The following is a 17054-nucleotide window of genomic DNA, read 5'->3' as shown; positions in this document are numbered from 1 at the left end:
TCATTTAACATCAACCAAATCTTACTTACACTAACCCAGACGGTGCAGAGTGGAGAAGGATATTTGACACACGAGGCAGGTTCGAGTTGTTCTGTCAGCCTCTTTGTCTTACATCATCAAGCTGTGTTTACATGAACAGCAAAACAAAGCCATATTTTAGTACCTTGCCTCATTCTTTATTGTATTTAGTCATTTCAATTACAACTTTCTTTCCAAAGCAGACATGCTGTCCCATGAATAGTGCCCCATTTTATTGTTTCGGTTGACACCACCAGTGAAAAAGGGCTTACTTTGCAATACATTCATTTGTTCTTCACTTTAAATGAAAGGGCCTTTTTGTTGTAAAAACTTCTTTGAAGTGCTTGTAAAAAACCAACAAGCATGATCTTATTGCTGTATCCTTCTCATTTACCTCTTAAGACGTTAAAGCTTCCCCAACTGGTTGACTTTACAGTTTTGCAAGAACATTATTTAGTCCTAGATATTATGTCTAAACACTAATAATAATTTTGCCACACATTAACCAAATAGCAAAAGTAAAACAGGAAATTCTTTATACAAATTTGAGACTGCTTTAAAAGACAAAGCAAAAAGAGTTGCTCTGTAAAGTCTTGTTTCGCCTGCAGTCATCAGCTTGTGCGCATGACAGGATACAACTAGGTAGAGCTGATCAAGTCTGACCCGCAAACTTCAAGCAGCATCTAGCTCCTCTTCACTCGCAGTGTGTGCGTTTTTTTTTTTTAGGATGGTCGCCCTAAGAGGACTTTACCACAGGTTCTCGCGTCTGGTAAAAGTTGCTGCACAAAACCAAGTCCGAAAGTATGACAAATTGTGCACCGTGGGCACTGATGGCTTGACGGACAATACGGTATGACAACTCAAACACAAACTAATTGGAGAGTGCATGTCACCTGGAAAGGTCAGAGTACTGATATAAAATCCATTTCCCCATCAACAACCAAAAAGAGTAATACTGTGTGATGGGTCGTTTTGTCGAAGGCCTATGTAGCCTAAACCACCAACAAGAAAACGTAAAATACAAAAACAAATTCAGGGATACAGCTGAAAAAAAAAAAAAATACATCATAAATTAGACTAATTTATAATCATTGCACGCATGTATACAAAACAAGGCCTAGATGAAGTGCACGAAACTTCCCATGCAAAACTTGAGATCCACGAAAAAAAACCTGCCAGTCTGGAAATGTTCAGATGCCATTAGAACATTGGATGCACGATAGACTGGCAACGCAGGAGACAAGGGGATGAACTGAAGACAAGTTGTATATGAATGCTTCTTTCGTATTTAATTTCTATTTGAACTTTCATAAAACTAAGTGGAAATTTAAAAAAATCCGTTCCAGTTACAAAAATGTTGATCTTTTTTTCTGGGAATTTTCTATGAACCTATTGGTTTTCTGTCAGGATTTTTCAGGAATACATTTTTTGACATTTTGGTAAGGGACTATTGTGTAAGAATTTTTTTTAAATGTTATGGACTTTCCTGAGAATTGTCTTTCCAGAGAATTTGTGGTAAAATTGACTATAATTTTCAGGAAAACTCGTGTGGAATTTTGTGGATGTTTTGGAAAGCGTAATGATTTTTCGAAATTGTTCAAGAAATCTTAACCAAGTTTTCGTCAAGAATTTCGGAAACTTTTTCAGAAGGTTTTGAGGAATTTTGAGTGGCTTTTTGGGGACATTTCTGAAACTTCTAGAAGTATTGGAGATTTTTTTTAAAGTTGCATTGAAATTTCAAGGATTTTTTTTTGAAACCCTGAGGAAAATGTTCTGATTTTTTTCCAATCAAAAACTGATACTGGTTTCAAGATTAAATATGTGAGTAAATGTATTTGCAGAGTTCTGGATTAGTAAAATTATTTTTGCAACCTGTCGATGGCTGGATTTTAATATTACATTCAGTGACGTGTTCAATATTTCACATTTTCACAGCTTTTATTTAGCAGAGTCAATGTTTATTATGGCATCTATAGCCCATTGTACTCATTACCCACCTTGTAGGTCGGGCGATTCTTGAGTCTGTTGGGGTCCTTAGCAAAATTCACTGGGGGCCCCTCCAACTAGCATTCATTGCCATTAGATTAAAAAAATAATCTGAATGGCACATTTAAGTTTTCACAGGCATATTGGAATTCTTAGCCATGCAACAACATTGAGTTCTGTCAGATAGGACCCCCTTAGGGAGGTTTTCTTCTGTCATTGTAAAATTCTGATTCACTCACTGATAAATTTGGTTTAAAGTGTGTCAGTCCTTGGTTTCGCCCCCTATTGGCCAGGGGCCCCAAGCAGTTGCCTACTTTGCCTGTTGACAAGCAGCACCTCTTGTGTAGGAGGGTGATGGCTTTCATGACATGATTATCATATTTGAGCCAAGTTAAGTGACCAATTGAGAGGACAGCATTTCATTGAGTTCTTGTCGTTTATAAATTTAAGAACAAACTCAAACAAGAACTGTCAATTGAAGTGTGATTGATAATAACAACCGATGACTGAATTTCATGTGCAATTCATATCTAACAATCATGGTGAAATTATGAAAGAAGAAAACAATTATTGAAACATTGTTCCCCTATCTGAACTTACACAATTAGTTCTGTCTTACATAGTTTTTCCGTCTCTTTTCATGGTTGAATTGGCTTTCATTTGTGTCTCTTGGGGATTCAAATGTTTTGTTTTAATTGTATGCAGGATTCTTCATATCCAATATCATATATTTTTAAGGTAACAACATTGCAAATGAAGACAAAGTTTCACATCCCTAAACAACATCTCGCAGGGTCTCTTAACAAAACTCATTAAAATCCACTCACTAGTTTTCTGTTTCAGCTACGTGAAGTACTTTTTACTACCTTTTACCTTTTACTGGTTTTTAGGTAACAACACCCCAAGTTACACATATTTAACAAAGTAAAAAAATGTTAGCATTAAAATACTTATTTTATTGCTTTGCATTAAATCATACCTGTTGGAAATATGTAACGTTGTAATTCCTAAAAAAATCATAAAAGTGGTATGTGGCATGAATTTACATCATTAAATATGTGGCTATCTGGAGGAGCCGTTTTGCTTTCTATTTTAAAGCTTGTAGTTTTCACTGACCTCAAAGTAAAAAACAACAACTTTGGTTTGACTAAAAATAAAAGAGAGTTTTGATTAGTTAAAAACACTTCAGATTCAAGACTGTTGTTGAATCATTACCCTAAACTTCTCCAATTAACTGAGAGGCTGCGCTTGAGGAGTAAATGAGTGCATTTGTCTTGCCTTTGTTCCCACATCATAGTGTTTCTCAAGACGTGGGCCGAGAACAGTTTGATCATAATAACCATACTTCCTCTTTTGTGGCATGTTGCTATGGCAAGACTTCCCTTCCAGGCAGGAAGTGACAGGAAGACCCAAGTGATGACTCTGTGTGTGTGGTGTGCATAAAGAGTGTATATCATGTTTGGGTGGAGCACTGTACTGTGTCCCCTGACAGCGTGTGCGTTGCCTTAAGACTTCAGTTTGAGGTCTGGTCTTTGGGCAACCATGGCGAAGAATGGTAATGCTCTGGGGATTCCTGTTGGCCACATGGTGAGATCTGCTATAGTCGTTTGTTTATGCATTCATAATGTTTTAAGAAAGAGGCAGTGATAGTAATGTTTTAATATTACGGCTACGTCTTCTAGTCTGCTTGTTTAAGCTGGCTCAAACTTTTGCACTGATATCCAGGTTAGAGTACCCAGAGTTTGTTTGAGAAGTTTCTTGTGCTTGTATTGCCTGTCCAAATGCCTTAGCAGTACCAGAACCAATCAGGCTGTGTGGCTACAGCTGGTTGCTTCTGAAAACAGAATGGGCCACATTGTGTATGAAGTAGAAGCCAAGCCATGCCTGTTTGCCTATCTGTCATGTGTAGGCCTATAGCTGGCTTCGGTTTTTACTCCGGGGGATTGTTATTGAGACGTTTCTTGAATGGGCTCAGAGCTGCTACTAGAGTCAACATAAATATGATTTTTTTGTTGTTGTTTTTTTTTGTTTTAGAAAAGAAACTGTGTGATTTTTTTTTTTTTGTTTCTATGAGAGGAAATGTCTCCAGACACTTTCCTTGAACAGTGCATTTTTCGTCCCTAATTGAGAAACAAGCAAGTCAACGATGATGAATCGTTTTCTTGCGTAACAGTTTGTTGAAGATTGTGCACGAAGAGTGTGTGTTTGCTTCTCCTGGCAAGTTCATAGGCACTGACATGTTGTGTTTTTGAGTTTGAGCAGTGGAGCAGAAAGAGTGAAGAGGTGGAGCCACAGCTGAGCTTGCACCTGCAGAAACAGACGCCCCATGTCAACCTTATATGGGCAAAGTATATCAATGGCCGAGAGCTATTGTTTGTGAGCACTTGTCAATGTTACTGTCATGCCAGTGTACACTTTGATCAGGTTTACGCTCACAAATCTAACCTAACAGACAGACAAATAGATTTTGACCCCCACCTACAACTGTAATTCCCATAGATTCAAACATAGAACTGATGTGCCTTTCATAAATGTTATTTTCTGGAAGTCGTTCTTGTGAATTGCAATTCTTGGCTCTTGGCACCGACATCAAGTGTTGGCTGAATTTCGTTTGAAACTCATTTGTTTAACGTGCTGATTCTCATTCTGAAATACCTCCCTGAGGGGGTACTTTTGATCAATATCTATAGCTATCGAGCTGATAACTGTATCACATGCAAACACAATGGCTTTTAGCACAGGTCTGTGTGCCAAGAGATTGCAGACTTTACTGGCAGACTCTGCAAATAGCACATTCATCTTGAACTGAAAAAGCAAGAGCTTTTGAGCTCTGAAATGAACATCCGAATGAGAGCTTTTGTCATCAGTGTCACAACCACTTCCTGTGAGAACATTGACTGATTTCATTACATTGTTAAATACAGAGGGAAACAGAAAAACTCACACTGCCACTGTTCATATTTCACTTCATACATGTATGCCTGTGTGTTTTTGAGAAATAAATTGTATTTGAAGCTTTTGTGTTTATACTATCTTGTGACACTGTGCTACATAAAACAAAAAGCTTAAAGTATATTATGTACCCTTTGCAACCTTCACTGTTAACCTATCCAGTAATGCCACAGGCCTCCATGTATTCCAAATGTCAGATGCTTTCCCCTGTTGTTCACTAGCTAATCTCTCACTCTCTCTATTCACAGAGTCAGGCAGTGTCAGACGGAGGTAAGTATGACAGCCAACTTGCACAACAACAGTCATGTATACCTCACATATCTAAGAACTAAAGCATGTCTGTGCTTGTCACAAGGAAGGATCTTTTTCAGTGTCTTCCTTAGCTTTCCTGCACTGATAAATGGGTGTGTTTGTGTCTGGGTGTGTTGTAGAGTTGAACATGTCTGCACGGGGCTGTGGAGGCAGCAGCTCCAGCCTTCCAGGGACACCATGCGGAGAGGCCGGCCCAGCCAACAGCGTGATGAGCTGGGCCGTCTCATTTGAGAAGCTGTTGGAGGACCCCAGCGGGGTCCGGCACTTCACGGTGAGACCACAATAAACTCACATTGTGTTGTTTTCTTAAACAAGTTCTGGAATAATTTGAGTGTTGGTGTTGTTCCACATGTCTTGTGTGTGTTTGTGATTTTGTTTTTTTCCACAGGCTTTTTTGAGGTCTGAGGTGAGTGCAGAGAACATTTTATTCTGGCAAGACTGTGAAAAGTTTCGGAAGATCCCATCCAAATCCTTGGATAAGGTATGAAGACAATTCGAACCTCTTTACTTAGTGAATCATAGTGTTTCATTGCACTGTTGTATGTCTTACTCTAACTTACCTCTTGTTGTAGTTGTTTAAAATACTCATGATGTCTATCAAACTTTTTTTTGTAGTTGTAAACATGATGTCAAAAGTTAACATTTATTGCTTTGTTGCAATACTGTGTCTGAGGCAGCCTTCAGCTGATGATCAAGTTGCTATATTTGATGAAGGACTTAGTTTACAAGCCTTAAAGTCACATTAATGATCTATTCAATAAAACGATTAAACTAGGTTTATTCTCTGCTTTAGATATTTGTCTTCTTTTATTCTATTCGTAATACAAGAATCCAGCTGTGAAGCTTTTAATCTATTCTTTACCGTCTTGGCAGCGATATGGTTTTGTTGATGGTTATGAAACAGGACATGTGGACTAATGAAACGGTAGCTGAGTTCATGCACGTACTCAGCTTACAGAGAGCTCCATTTGAGTGACTTACTGATTGTATTACTCTGTGTGGATGCTTGTGTAAAGGTGGTTTAATTCTTGGGTCACTCTAACAATAAAAGGCACCCAGCCAGCATATAGATCTGTGCACAATGAGAACTTGATTCAGTGTGAGAAGATGTTCCATCAGTGTGGAAACAGTCAAAAGTTTAGGTCCTATATTCAGTCTGATGGAGTTGTTGTTTTCTAGCTAAAGGCAGCAGCTCGCTCCATCTACGACACCTACCTGTCTGACAGTGCTCCCTACTCGGTCAACATCGACGACACAGCAAAGACAGAGGAGAAGGACCTTGAGCAGCCCACCCCTGAAATGTTTAACAAGGCTCAATCACAGGTCTGAGGGAACCCATACTGCTATTTTAGCCTAAGAATACAATGGTACATGATTTGTGCCCAAGCTGACAGTGTGTGCTAATGTGCCCGCTTTGTTTCAGATATTTAAACTGATGAAGATGGACTCCTACAGGCGTTTTGTGCGCTCTCCTCTCTACCAGAGCTGCACCTTGGCAAGCGTGGAAGGCAAACTTCTACCTCAGCTCTCTATCGAGCCAGTCTGCACGGGGTCCTGGGAGGACATAGTCAACAGTAGCCCATTGTCAGGTGACAAAAAGGTACAGCGTCAGGGAGATTATAAAGGCTGAGGGCTAGGGTAGAAAAAAAAAAAACATGTGAGTGCTCTGTGTTTTAATTGTGCTGTTATTGCATTCTTTCATCAATTTGTCAAAAAGAAAAACAGGTCCGACTTCAGCAGTTTGTCAGGTGGAAAGAGTGCCTCAGAGAAACGGCATCAGAAAAGAGGATCCTGGGGAGGTAACGTCATATCAGTCCTGTGCTTTTTAAACTATGATTTCATTTACATCCTCCTGGCTCAATTCATCTTCCTTCCTTCCTTCCTTCCTTCCTTCCTTCTTGTCAATAACAACAGACTCATCCAACATCCATGGTTTAGTCTCCAGGACAGACTCCCATCTGTCAGTCAAGTCGAGTAGCAATGTGGAGCTCAGCTCCCTCTACAGGCAGATAGAGGTCAGTACAACAAATATAATAGGCTATCTCATGTCGAAATCAGTGTTCAGTTAAAGTTGTATGATTACAGAGGCGCACATGCAAGACGAAATTAAGATGCCAAGTCTTACAGGTGGAATAAAATCTAAGATAAGTTGACTAACTCTGTCATTTTGAAGGATATTTTAAACTTCTAAGTTCTTTTCTCTCTCTTTGTCTCTAATGCAGAATGGCAGATCGAGTCCCAGGTCCCCAGAGCAGGGTGGTGGAGGTGGGGGTCGTATAGGAGTGGAGGGGGGCTACTGCTGTGTGTACCTACCTGATGGGAGTGCCTCTCTGGCCCCTACACCTACTGGCCAGCCAATCAAAGACATGCTGGTGAGTCTGTGTGAGAAGAGGGGCTTCCCGCTGAAAGACGTCATCATCTACCTTCAAGGCAAAGACAAGGTGAGCGCGTAGGTCCTCTGTCTGCAGCATCTGCCACTGATTTCTATCGAGAAGCTAAAAATATATTTCGATGAACTGTGCAAAGTTGTTATGCAACAAGTGGCATGAAAATATGACCAACTTCTTCCGTTGTAATATCCTCTCAACCTCTCTCTCAACCGTTCTTTCTGAAACTTTATAAAAGTGATTAGAATTGTCCCAAGACAGTGTTTTTTTCATCTCTTATGAACACTTAAATTACTCTCACATATTCCATATCCTGTTTCTCTCTCTCTACAGCAACCCTTATCACTGGACCAGGACTGCTCTGTACTGAGGGATCAGCAAGTGTCTCTAGAGCTCAGGGTGACGTTAGCGTGAGTCAACCTTGTCACTTCGTACTTCCTCTCTGTTTTTTTTTTTTTTTCGTCAGCCTAGCAGGCTTTCACACCCGCAGCTACACCACAGCAGGCTACTTCATATCAGAGGGAAGTCCTTGTGTTATCACCATAGGCAGACACCGGCTCTCCGTCCCGTGAACATTTGCATTGAACACATAATCTGATGGGCTGCCAGATGTTAAAACTTGTATTACCTTCCCTACAATATTATTGGTTGGCCGAGTTTTCTGTGAGCGCGTGCGTTTTTAATGACGCCGTTCCAATACATTTAGCATATTGGAGTTTGTGCGTAATTTATGGAAAAGTTCTGAAAGTACATTTCTGTTTCAGACTGGAGGTTGCTTTCACTGGTAAGACGGTGGGGATCATGGTGAAGTCCAGTAAGACGCTGCAGGAAGCTCTCTGTATGGTTCTGCAGAAACACCAGCTCAAGCCGCAAGAGGCGGTGATCACAATGGTCAGTGATTGTCACGCAATGATTGTGACTAATTTGTGTAATTTTGAAGGAAGAACTTCAAATATCTTCTCTGATTTTTAAGTTCACTTCTAACTGATTGCATTTCTGAAGCCTGCAAGTGTTTATCAAAATGGAAAGTGATGGCTGTGTAATGGCAGAGTAGCTGTTAAGCGCCTAGTTATGGTAATGTTGTGCTTTGTTTGAGGTCAAGTCAAATAAATGAGTCATCCTTACTTGTCAGAAAACCGACTTGTTTGACATTTTCAAACGTAGAACTGACGTCTTTCCTGTCAGCTCTTTTCTTTACAGCAGCTTTCCTCTAAGTATTTATATGACACCTGTTATCACCGTACAATGTAAATGGCATGATTTGTCTGCGTGAATCTATGAGTATTTTTTTTATTTGTTTAAGGTCGGAAGTAATGAGCCTGTGAACATGAGCTGCTCTGTGTTCAGACTGGCCAACAAGACTCTGCGGCTTGACAAAACCAAAGGTTACTATCTTCACCTTTTTGGAACCCAATCTCTCCATCTAAAGTGGAGCAGATAAAGCCATGTTTATGTCTTCAGATGTTACTACCCTCCTTCTCTTGGCAGATTAGTAACTGAAAATAGTTGAATCAAATCACATTTGGCACATATTAGCCCTCCTTCTACTCATAGCTGACATTAAAGGTAGATCCATGAAGTTGAGCTCTTCTTCTTCCTCTTTTCTTCGGCTGTGTCCTCTCATTCTTTTGATTGTTGCATAATGAGTGTTAGAAAGTGTTTCTGCATTCCTTGTCCCTAACTTGCTCTTAGCTGGCGGCAAAGGGAAAGTCTTTTCACTGTCCCCATTAGTGCCCCGTTTTCTTTGTGTCACTGTCTGCTAGTTCCTGCTTTTCTGTCTCCTCAAAATTCTTTGTGCACTTTTTCTTTTCTGTGGGGTTCAAAACGTCAGAGTCTATTTGTTTTTTTTTGAGTGTAGCATTCCCATTCCTTCACTTCATTTCCACACAACTGAGTGACCAGAACCAACTTCACTTTTGGATCAGTGCTCAATAATGTTTAATTCTTGGAGGGGGGGGGGGGGGGGGGATACATTGTGTAGTGTCATCAGCAGTTCACTTACTGTACTGTTGCAAACTTATTTCTATCTGTTTGTTTTTAGCAGGAAAGGACAGAGCCAGTGGTTCAGCTGCAGCCACACAGGTGAGGCAATGATAGTGTTTTTGTAAACCAACAAAAAAATGTCTGCCATTATCAAGGAACTTCACTTGTGTATTATTAGATTACATGAAGGTCTTTCACACAGGAGGTGAGAGAGGCCTGGTTTACAATTGTTTCATGCTGTTGTCTTGATCAAAATGAAATTATTTAATCCCCCTTGGACAAGATAACAAAGCTGTTATCATGAAAGAGGTTCATTCCTTTTATAAGTTATGTTTATCAGAGATCAGGAGGTCCAGGCCAGCATGCAAAGATAGTATCTTGTCAACTATAGCAAGCAGCCAATTTCAATGAAGGACTTCATCACTTGTCAGATATGAACTCCCATCAACAGTCATGCCATATTTGAGGTCTTAATTATGTATCACAATGTTTTTCTCCTGAAAATATGATCTTGTTGTTAGGGTAACGGCTTGTTGTTTTCCTGAGCTCACTTGACAAATGATCACGTTTTTCATGATAATAAAATAATTACGTTGTTTTAAATAGCAATAAAATAACTCTTGTGCAATTATGGCTATAATTTGAAATCCAACGCCATCCATTATATGTGTATGAATTTGGACACACAAGTTATTTTCATTTAGAATATTCTGCTGCACTTGCATTAAACAGTAAGTAAAGTAGGCAATATAGAAACTTTTGTTCACACTCAAAAGTCAAACAACTGTATAAAATGGTTGGCAGTAAAACTGGACCACATAAGATAATTAGAGGAGTGGTTAAGTATAGTGGTTTATCAACAGTAATCACTGTGATTTAGATATTAAATCCTTCTGAGATTATTTTCTTTTAGAAATGATATATAACCTGTGAGCAGTCAATTTTCATGCTCTGATATCACTGGTGACTGTTTTGTTCCCAGTCTGGAGCGGGGAGTGCAGGAGGTCTGGAGGCCCGGTCATCACCACGTACAGACAGAGCCAAAAGTCAACCCAGACCCAGTAAGAACAGCGACATGGATGGTAGGACATGTGATCTAGCAGGGTTGGGCGATTTAGACATTTAGATGAGAGATTTTCCATATTGTTTATAACATACATTTACGATTTAAAAACATTTAAGGACACCAGCTCCTTGCGTTTTAAGTCATTCTGCAACAGATTCCAGGCTGAAGGTGCAGAATACCCAAAAGCCCTTTTTCCCAATTTCTGTTTGAGCGTTTGGGACAGAGAGGATATTTTATAAAAACAGTTTATCTTTATTTAAACTTTGAATGTACTTTCATTACCTTGAAGGCCAAATTTCCACGTCTCAAAACAAAAGGGAGCCAACTTTGTGATGAGATGTTCTTTTTAGACCTTTCTCAAATGAAGTCAAAAGAAATTTGCCAAGGAAGATTTTGGGTTACGATCAAGGAGAAAACTGCAAAATGGACTCAGGGGTTGCTAAGTTTTATCAGCAACAGTTTGAAAGGTCAATAAATTCTGATTTGGAATTCAATGTTATATACTATAAAGGTCTGTTTTTAAGTCGCTTTATAAAATTATATAAATCATAATTTTATCCAAATAGCCCAACCCTGGTATATTTGCTAGGATAGATCAAAAGATAATAACATTTCACTGTGTTACTTAATTGATTATCTAGAAACAAGTATCAGAATTAGCATGCAGCTTTGTGTGTGTCAGGGCTTCTGGATATGCTGACGAAGGCTCAGTGCTCCAGGGTTGAAGACCAGCGAGGCCTTTTGACCAAAGAGCAGCTGGAGGTCCCGATGTTCCTGCAGGTTCCCTCAGGTCAGGCAGCAGCTACAGACCAGCCAAACACAACCACCACTGCAGACTCCAAAGAAGAAGAGAAATCACTAACTTCAGCCAAAGTCACATCCGAATCCCCTGGTGAGGACTTCAAGGAAACGGCAGTTTGAAAGACTTTCACGTGTGCAATGGACACAAACACGATGGAAAGCTACACCAAACACCTTGTAACATCATGGGACCAGTCATGTTAGGAGACAGAAACTAATCTTTTTGTAAAATATGGTCTAGCACTTTTTTCTAATGGTTTCTAAATAAGCTCAGAGACTGCAGTGTGAGTCTCTAACTCTGCTATAATTGGACCCTTGAGGCAATATATAAAGAAGAATTGTGGCAAATATTTTAGTGTCATTTGAAAACACTACAAATCTGACTGAAATAAGTGTTTGCTATGAATTGTTTAATGGATCCAAAACATGCTTGAAAATAAGTTTTATCTCAACATTTAATGCTGTGGATTTTCAGTTCCTTTTATTTCTCACAATCTCAGTTTGCAGACATGCTTTTCTTCGAACTCTTGTTGCTTCACAGGACTGTCCAGAAGTGTGTTTTGAAGTGTATTGCACGTTGTTTTGTTTTCTTTATTCAAATTAACATTATTGATTTTTAGCTTTTAGCTTTTAGCTTAGATGTGTTTTAAGAATGTTGCATTACTAATTGTCATGGTGTGTGCTTAGTTGCTTTGTTCAAAAGAATGTTTGTGCTACTGAAAAATGAACTTGTTTGCTGTGAATGCACTTTGAGAAGTCCTGCTTTCCTGTCACGCCAGACTACATTTCAGGGTCCATATCATGAATAAGTTATCTTATAAAACAGAGACTGAATCAGATAATGTGAGCATCAGAAATATCCCACAGGGTGTTTTTGGAGAATTAAAGCCTTTTATGATTGAATGATTTTCTTCCTGTATGTGTTATGTTTCCAGGGAAAGACATCAGGTTCAGCTTTTACCCTCTGAGAGGTTTTTTTTTTTTTGGGTAAACGTCTGAGGCTGGTTTTTGGTTTGACAAATGCTACGTGAGTTGGTTTTAAATGTCATGCAGTCAGACCCCACTTCCCCTGTAGACTGCCTGTATGACTCATGTACAGTTCTGATATTTGTAAAAAATAGCTTTAATTATATTTTGTGTCTCTGCTTGTGAAACCTCCCTCATAAATGCCATCATGTCATGATGTCATTACTACACAGCGGTGGTGGATCATTGCAGGGTTCTGATTGGCTCTTTTGTGAAGGCTTATAGCCAATTATATGCTTGATGTGTCCTGAGACTTGTTGCTGGACTGTGTTATTTTCTAGTTGAAGAGCCCGGGAGGACTATTATGGCGTGCATTTGGCTATTGTATGGGTTACAAAACAGATTAGATGAGTCATAGATGGATCCATCCACATAGATGATGTCAGCAATGTAAATATTTAATAGTAGGTTATAGGGTTTGGTTTGGGAAGCATCTCATTCCCCCACCTTGCTGGCATCATCCCCATATAGATGTTTGTAGCAGAAGAAATGAACATGCGACAATGAATGCTTTTAAAGTAAAAATGTATATGGGAAGTGGGTTACACCCAAAGTTTGTGCGTGTGTGTCTGTATGGTGTGTGTGTGTGTGTGTGTCTGTGTGTGTGTGAGAGAGAGAGAGAGAGAGAGAGAGCATCCAGGCATGACTGGTGCGTCGGCGAAGCTATGAATGGGCAGAGAGGGGTGTGCTCAGACACCAGCAGCAGTGAGATGAAGAGTGCCATTTACTCCACTGCACGTCTGCACTGAGGGGAGACAAAAGGGAAGAAAAAGAGGAGAAATCGGAGGTGAGTGTCTGAATTTTCTCCAGGCATTTCACAAATGTCAATTTTTGGGGATGTATTTACCTGCCCTTTTCTCGCTGTCACTCCCATCACTCATCTTCTGTCACTCACTGCATCTCTGTGCCTGATTAAACATCTTATGCTGTCTTGAGATAAAAACCCTTAATCTCCTCTTTCCTAGAAGAGCCCATATTCACATTCAGATTGAGTACAAATGCTTGCTGCTTTTGCCATTTTTTGTGTTATTGACTGCTCTCAGGATTCTATGTCGGGATAGATAACACAGGCTTTGTATATCTGTAAGTGTTTATTCTCTAAAATCAATCCTCTGCTAATGGGAGCTCTTATGGTACTCCCTGTGCCTTTGAGAGTCCTACAGAGACATACACAAATGGTGTAAAACCAATTCCATCCATTAGATCAGATCAATCCTTGCAAATTCCACTGCCTTAATAGTATTTGGTCAGCTTGTGGAGGACGGAGTCTGAGCTCAATGTGGTAGGAATGAAAACGATAGCAGATTCATTAGCACAGACTCTGTTATCAGGTGGGACACACATGGTCGAGCTGTGATTCAGGCTGGCGGCAGCTGTTTCGGACGACTGCTGACTAAATTCTTCCAGCTGGTTTGGGTGTGCATGTGTATCACACCTGAGTGTATAAAGACAGACAGCCTATCATCATCAATTACAGGACATAATGTCCTTGCCACTGGGAAGCATCTTAATGCGCTCCCTACACTGTTAATGGTGCAGCTACCGTCCACATGTTCACTTCAGTGTGTTGTTGTGATTTACCAGCCTCTGTTAATACACATATCTAACACTTATGATCTTAAGGGATATGTACATTTAAGAGCACAAACCAGGCTGCAGTTTTATGACCTTGGCTAGAATTATGGGGATTAGCTGACCTGAAGGAGTGAAAACAACCCCAAGGTGTCATCACTGAAATATATGGCTTAAATGATCTCCTCTGTCATCTTATCAAATGAATGAACTTTGATGACCAGTTGGGGGACACTTTCATAATAGCCAAGACAACAGAAATTGATGTGTAAGTGCAACACGACTTTTACAGTTCTCTTCATATCTTTTCTGTGCTTGTGAAACTCTGTCACACACACGCTGAAATGAAGATTAAGCGCTTCTTGTCACGTTGTGCTTCTCAGTTGAGGAGTTAATTAGTAAGTTGACCCAACACTTAAAGATTTGAGCTGAGAAAATCTCAGTCTCTGCTTGGTGTTATGGATCCAAATCTTCAAAACAAGGTTTCTTATTACGCAGATGCTCGCATGAATTATTCATTACAGACTGTAAGGGGTAAGTACTTTTGTTTAAAGTTTTCTACCTTAAATTTCTCCTCCTGTTCTTGCAGTGACTGAAAGTGATGGGGAGGAAGGAAGATAGTGGAAAAAAGACTGCAAGGCAAACTATTCTATTTGCCCATCCATGCAGGAAGAGTTCTTGAATAGCTTTTAGGGCAATGGTCTTGGTGCTGCTGCTGTTGCCTGCATATAATAAAGAATAGGCCTCTGTGCATGCATGCATGCATGTATGAGTGTTTGTATGCATACCGCAAAGGAGATTTTTGGATGTGTCACCTTGGCTGATCTTAGCGTGCTGAAGTGGACAAATCAATGGAGAAATCTCCTCTTAAAGCTATGTTTCCCTCTGGCCTTTTTGTTTTTTTATTTTTTTAAACCTTAGTTACAAATGAGATGCACTTCCACTGCTTCAGTCTAGCTTATGGGGCTCTTAATCCTTTTGCATGGTGTACAAAAGATGGATTCCTTATCTAACAAAGAAGACAGATAGTTAGGCAGTGACAGGGGTGAAACCGGCAAAGTAAGCAGGCCAATCATTCACATTCAGGTCATTTCCATGAGTGAGCTGGTCAGAAAGAAACACTCAGGAACTAAGGATTGTGGGACCAGGCACCAGGGTTGAGATCTTCCAACTCTTATTGACATTGCAATGCACATTTGAAGTATGTTTATTGAATACAACAGTCTTCTATATATGCGGCTGCATACGTGTTTGTGCATATTCGGCCACACTATCTCTGCAGAGTCAGTCCCTCAGGTACAGAGTATTCAGTTGTGTTAGCGAATACTAGAAAGTAGGCCTTGTTTAAATCATTTACTTTAATTTCTTCTTCAGTCTAACTGAACTTTTAATGGAGTTGTCTGCAGCACTAAACACTTCCCTCACGTCAGCCCCCCCACTGAGCACTTGAGCTCATTTCAATCAGCTGCCATTTATTTTTCATGGAATGGATTGTTGATGGATATTTGTAGCGATATCATAAAAGGATCTCAACAGTTTAATAAAAATAATGATATTAAAGTTAAAATTATTTTAATTTAAAATCAATAATAGCAACAAAAAGATTTATACAGTGGACAACTGCTATGCTGGGGAGCGTCAGTTCACACATCTTGTTCAATTTTTTTCAGTATAACAATGCACAGAAGCTGGGCTTGACATGTTTTCGTAACAAACACTCAATCTCTCCTCATCAGCTGTGGGTATCTTGTTTCTTGTGGGGTAAGGCCGCATTGGCACAGGCTAGCTAAAAGTTTACCATTTTTGAAAAGTGTTAATTTGAAGAGTTCATTTAGGCTATCAGTTCCATCTTTTTCTGAAGAAGAGCACATGATGTTGCTGAGACCTGCAGAACCACTATGTTGGTTGATCTTTTTGTTGAGTAATCTCATAATGCACATGAATAAAATTGTTATGCGCCACATTAGTGAAAGAGAGCACATCTTCACCTGCCCCATCATTTTTTAGGCCTAGCAGAAGAGGACAGCAGTAAACCACCCATTCACTCTGAGACATGAGGAAGTATTTAGATCTAATCCATCCGGGCTGACGGCAGACAAGCTGACATCGACCGGCAGCACTGAGATCAATGAGGAATAATAAATCCCTCTCTTATAAATGGACCCAGACCCCAATGTGCTTTGTTTAAGAGACACCAGTGTTCCTGACACCAGCTGTGGATCTGGCTGTGACTGTTAACTGCTCTTCGCTGTAGCTTTTCAAAAATCTCTTATTTTTTTGTATGAATTTCTACAAATGTGTTTGAGAGCATTGGTTTGTGTGCGGATCCAATCCTTTTAAAAGCAAATGATTCTTTCTGGTTCATTTTTTGTTGAATTTCAGGGATGTGAGCTCAGTGTGGAGAGTGGGTGAGAGAGGAACCTGTCACTGATGGGGTTGGCAGCAGTAACCACAACAGGCAGTTTGTAGGGCATCTCTGCATTTAGGAGTCACACAAGGCTTTCCTTTATAACCTTCAATAATAAAAGTGTTGGGTTGCAGTGTCTACTTTGATGATTGCTGCCCAAAGTTCAAAACAAACATAAGATACAGGAGTCTGTGGTTACAAATCAAAATGAGAACCAATAATGGGAGTAGCAGATTGCAGTCTGTGGTATAACAATAAGTACTGACTACCATGATAAATCTAACATGGAACATCAGCTGGGTATATATGAAACATTATTGGATCCCTGAGTCAGCATCACCATCTAGTGACAAGAGGTTGTAACTGCAGTTCCTGCTTTTCTCATTATCTCTGACTTAATATGTGGGTTCATATTTTAAGAAGAAAAATAATTCTTGTAAAAGAGAATGCATTACAACCATTGTTGCTGCATACAACTACATGTTTTTAAAAGTGTCTTTCTCCTCTTTAAATTGACAACAGCAGTGTTTCAAAAGAGATCATC

At 39.7% G+C, this 17054-nt stretch overlaps 1 protein-coding gene across 6 annotated transcripts; it reads left to right on the top strand.

Moving 5' to 3' along the window:
* The first annotated feature begins 730 nt into the window (after positions 1–730).
* rgs14b (regulator of G protein signaling 14b) lies at positions 731–12408 on the top strand. 6 transcript variants are annotated; one of them, XM_065958888.1, is made up of 15 exons: positions 731–868; positions 5205–5226; positions 5388–5539; positions 5657–5749; positions 6448–6591; positions 6692–6868; positions 6986–7067; positions 7183–7283; positions 7491–7709; positions 7989–8065; positions 8420–8546; positions 8959–9040; positions 9700–9737; positions 10621–10699; positions 11387–12408. In XM_065958888.1, exons 1-15 carry the CDS (start codon positions 746–748, stop codon positions 11623–11625), a joined length of 1755 nt encoding a protein of 584 aa, XP_065814960.1. In that variant the 5' UTR covers positions 731–745; the 3' UTR covers positions 11626–12408. The 6 variants fall into 6 exon arrangements, with proteins under 6 accessions (XP_065814960.1, XP_020500989.1, XP_020500990.1 ...); XM_020645333.3 differs by having other exon boundaries at positions 10621–10720; XM_020645334.3 differs by having other exon boundaries at positions 9697–9737.
* The last annotated feature ends 4646 nt before the right edge of the window (positions 12409–17054 follow it).

Source organism: Labrus bergylta, chromosome 9, assembly GCF_963930695.1.
Source record: "Labrus bergylta chromosome 9, fLabBer1.1, whole genome shotgun sequence".
Lineage (NCBI taxonomy): Eukaryota > Metazoa > Chordata > Actinopteri > Labriformes > Labridae > Labrus > Labrus bergylta.
The sequence above is the reverse complement of the archived record's forward strand: the minus strand, read 5'-3'. Positions and strand labels throughout refer to the sequence as shown.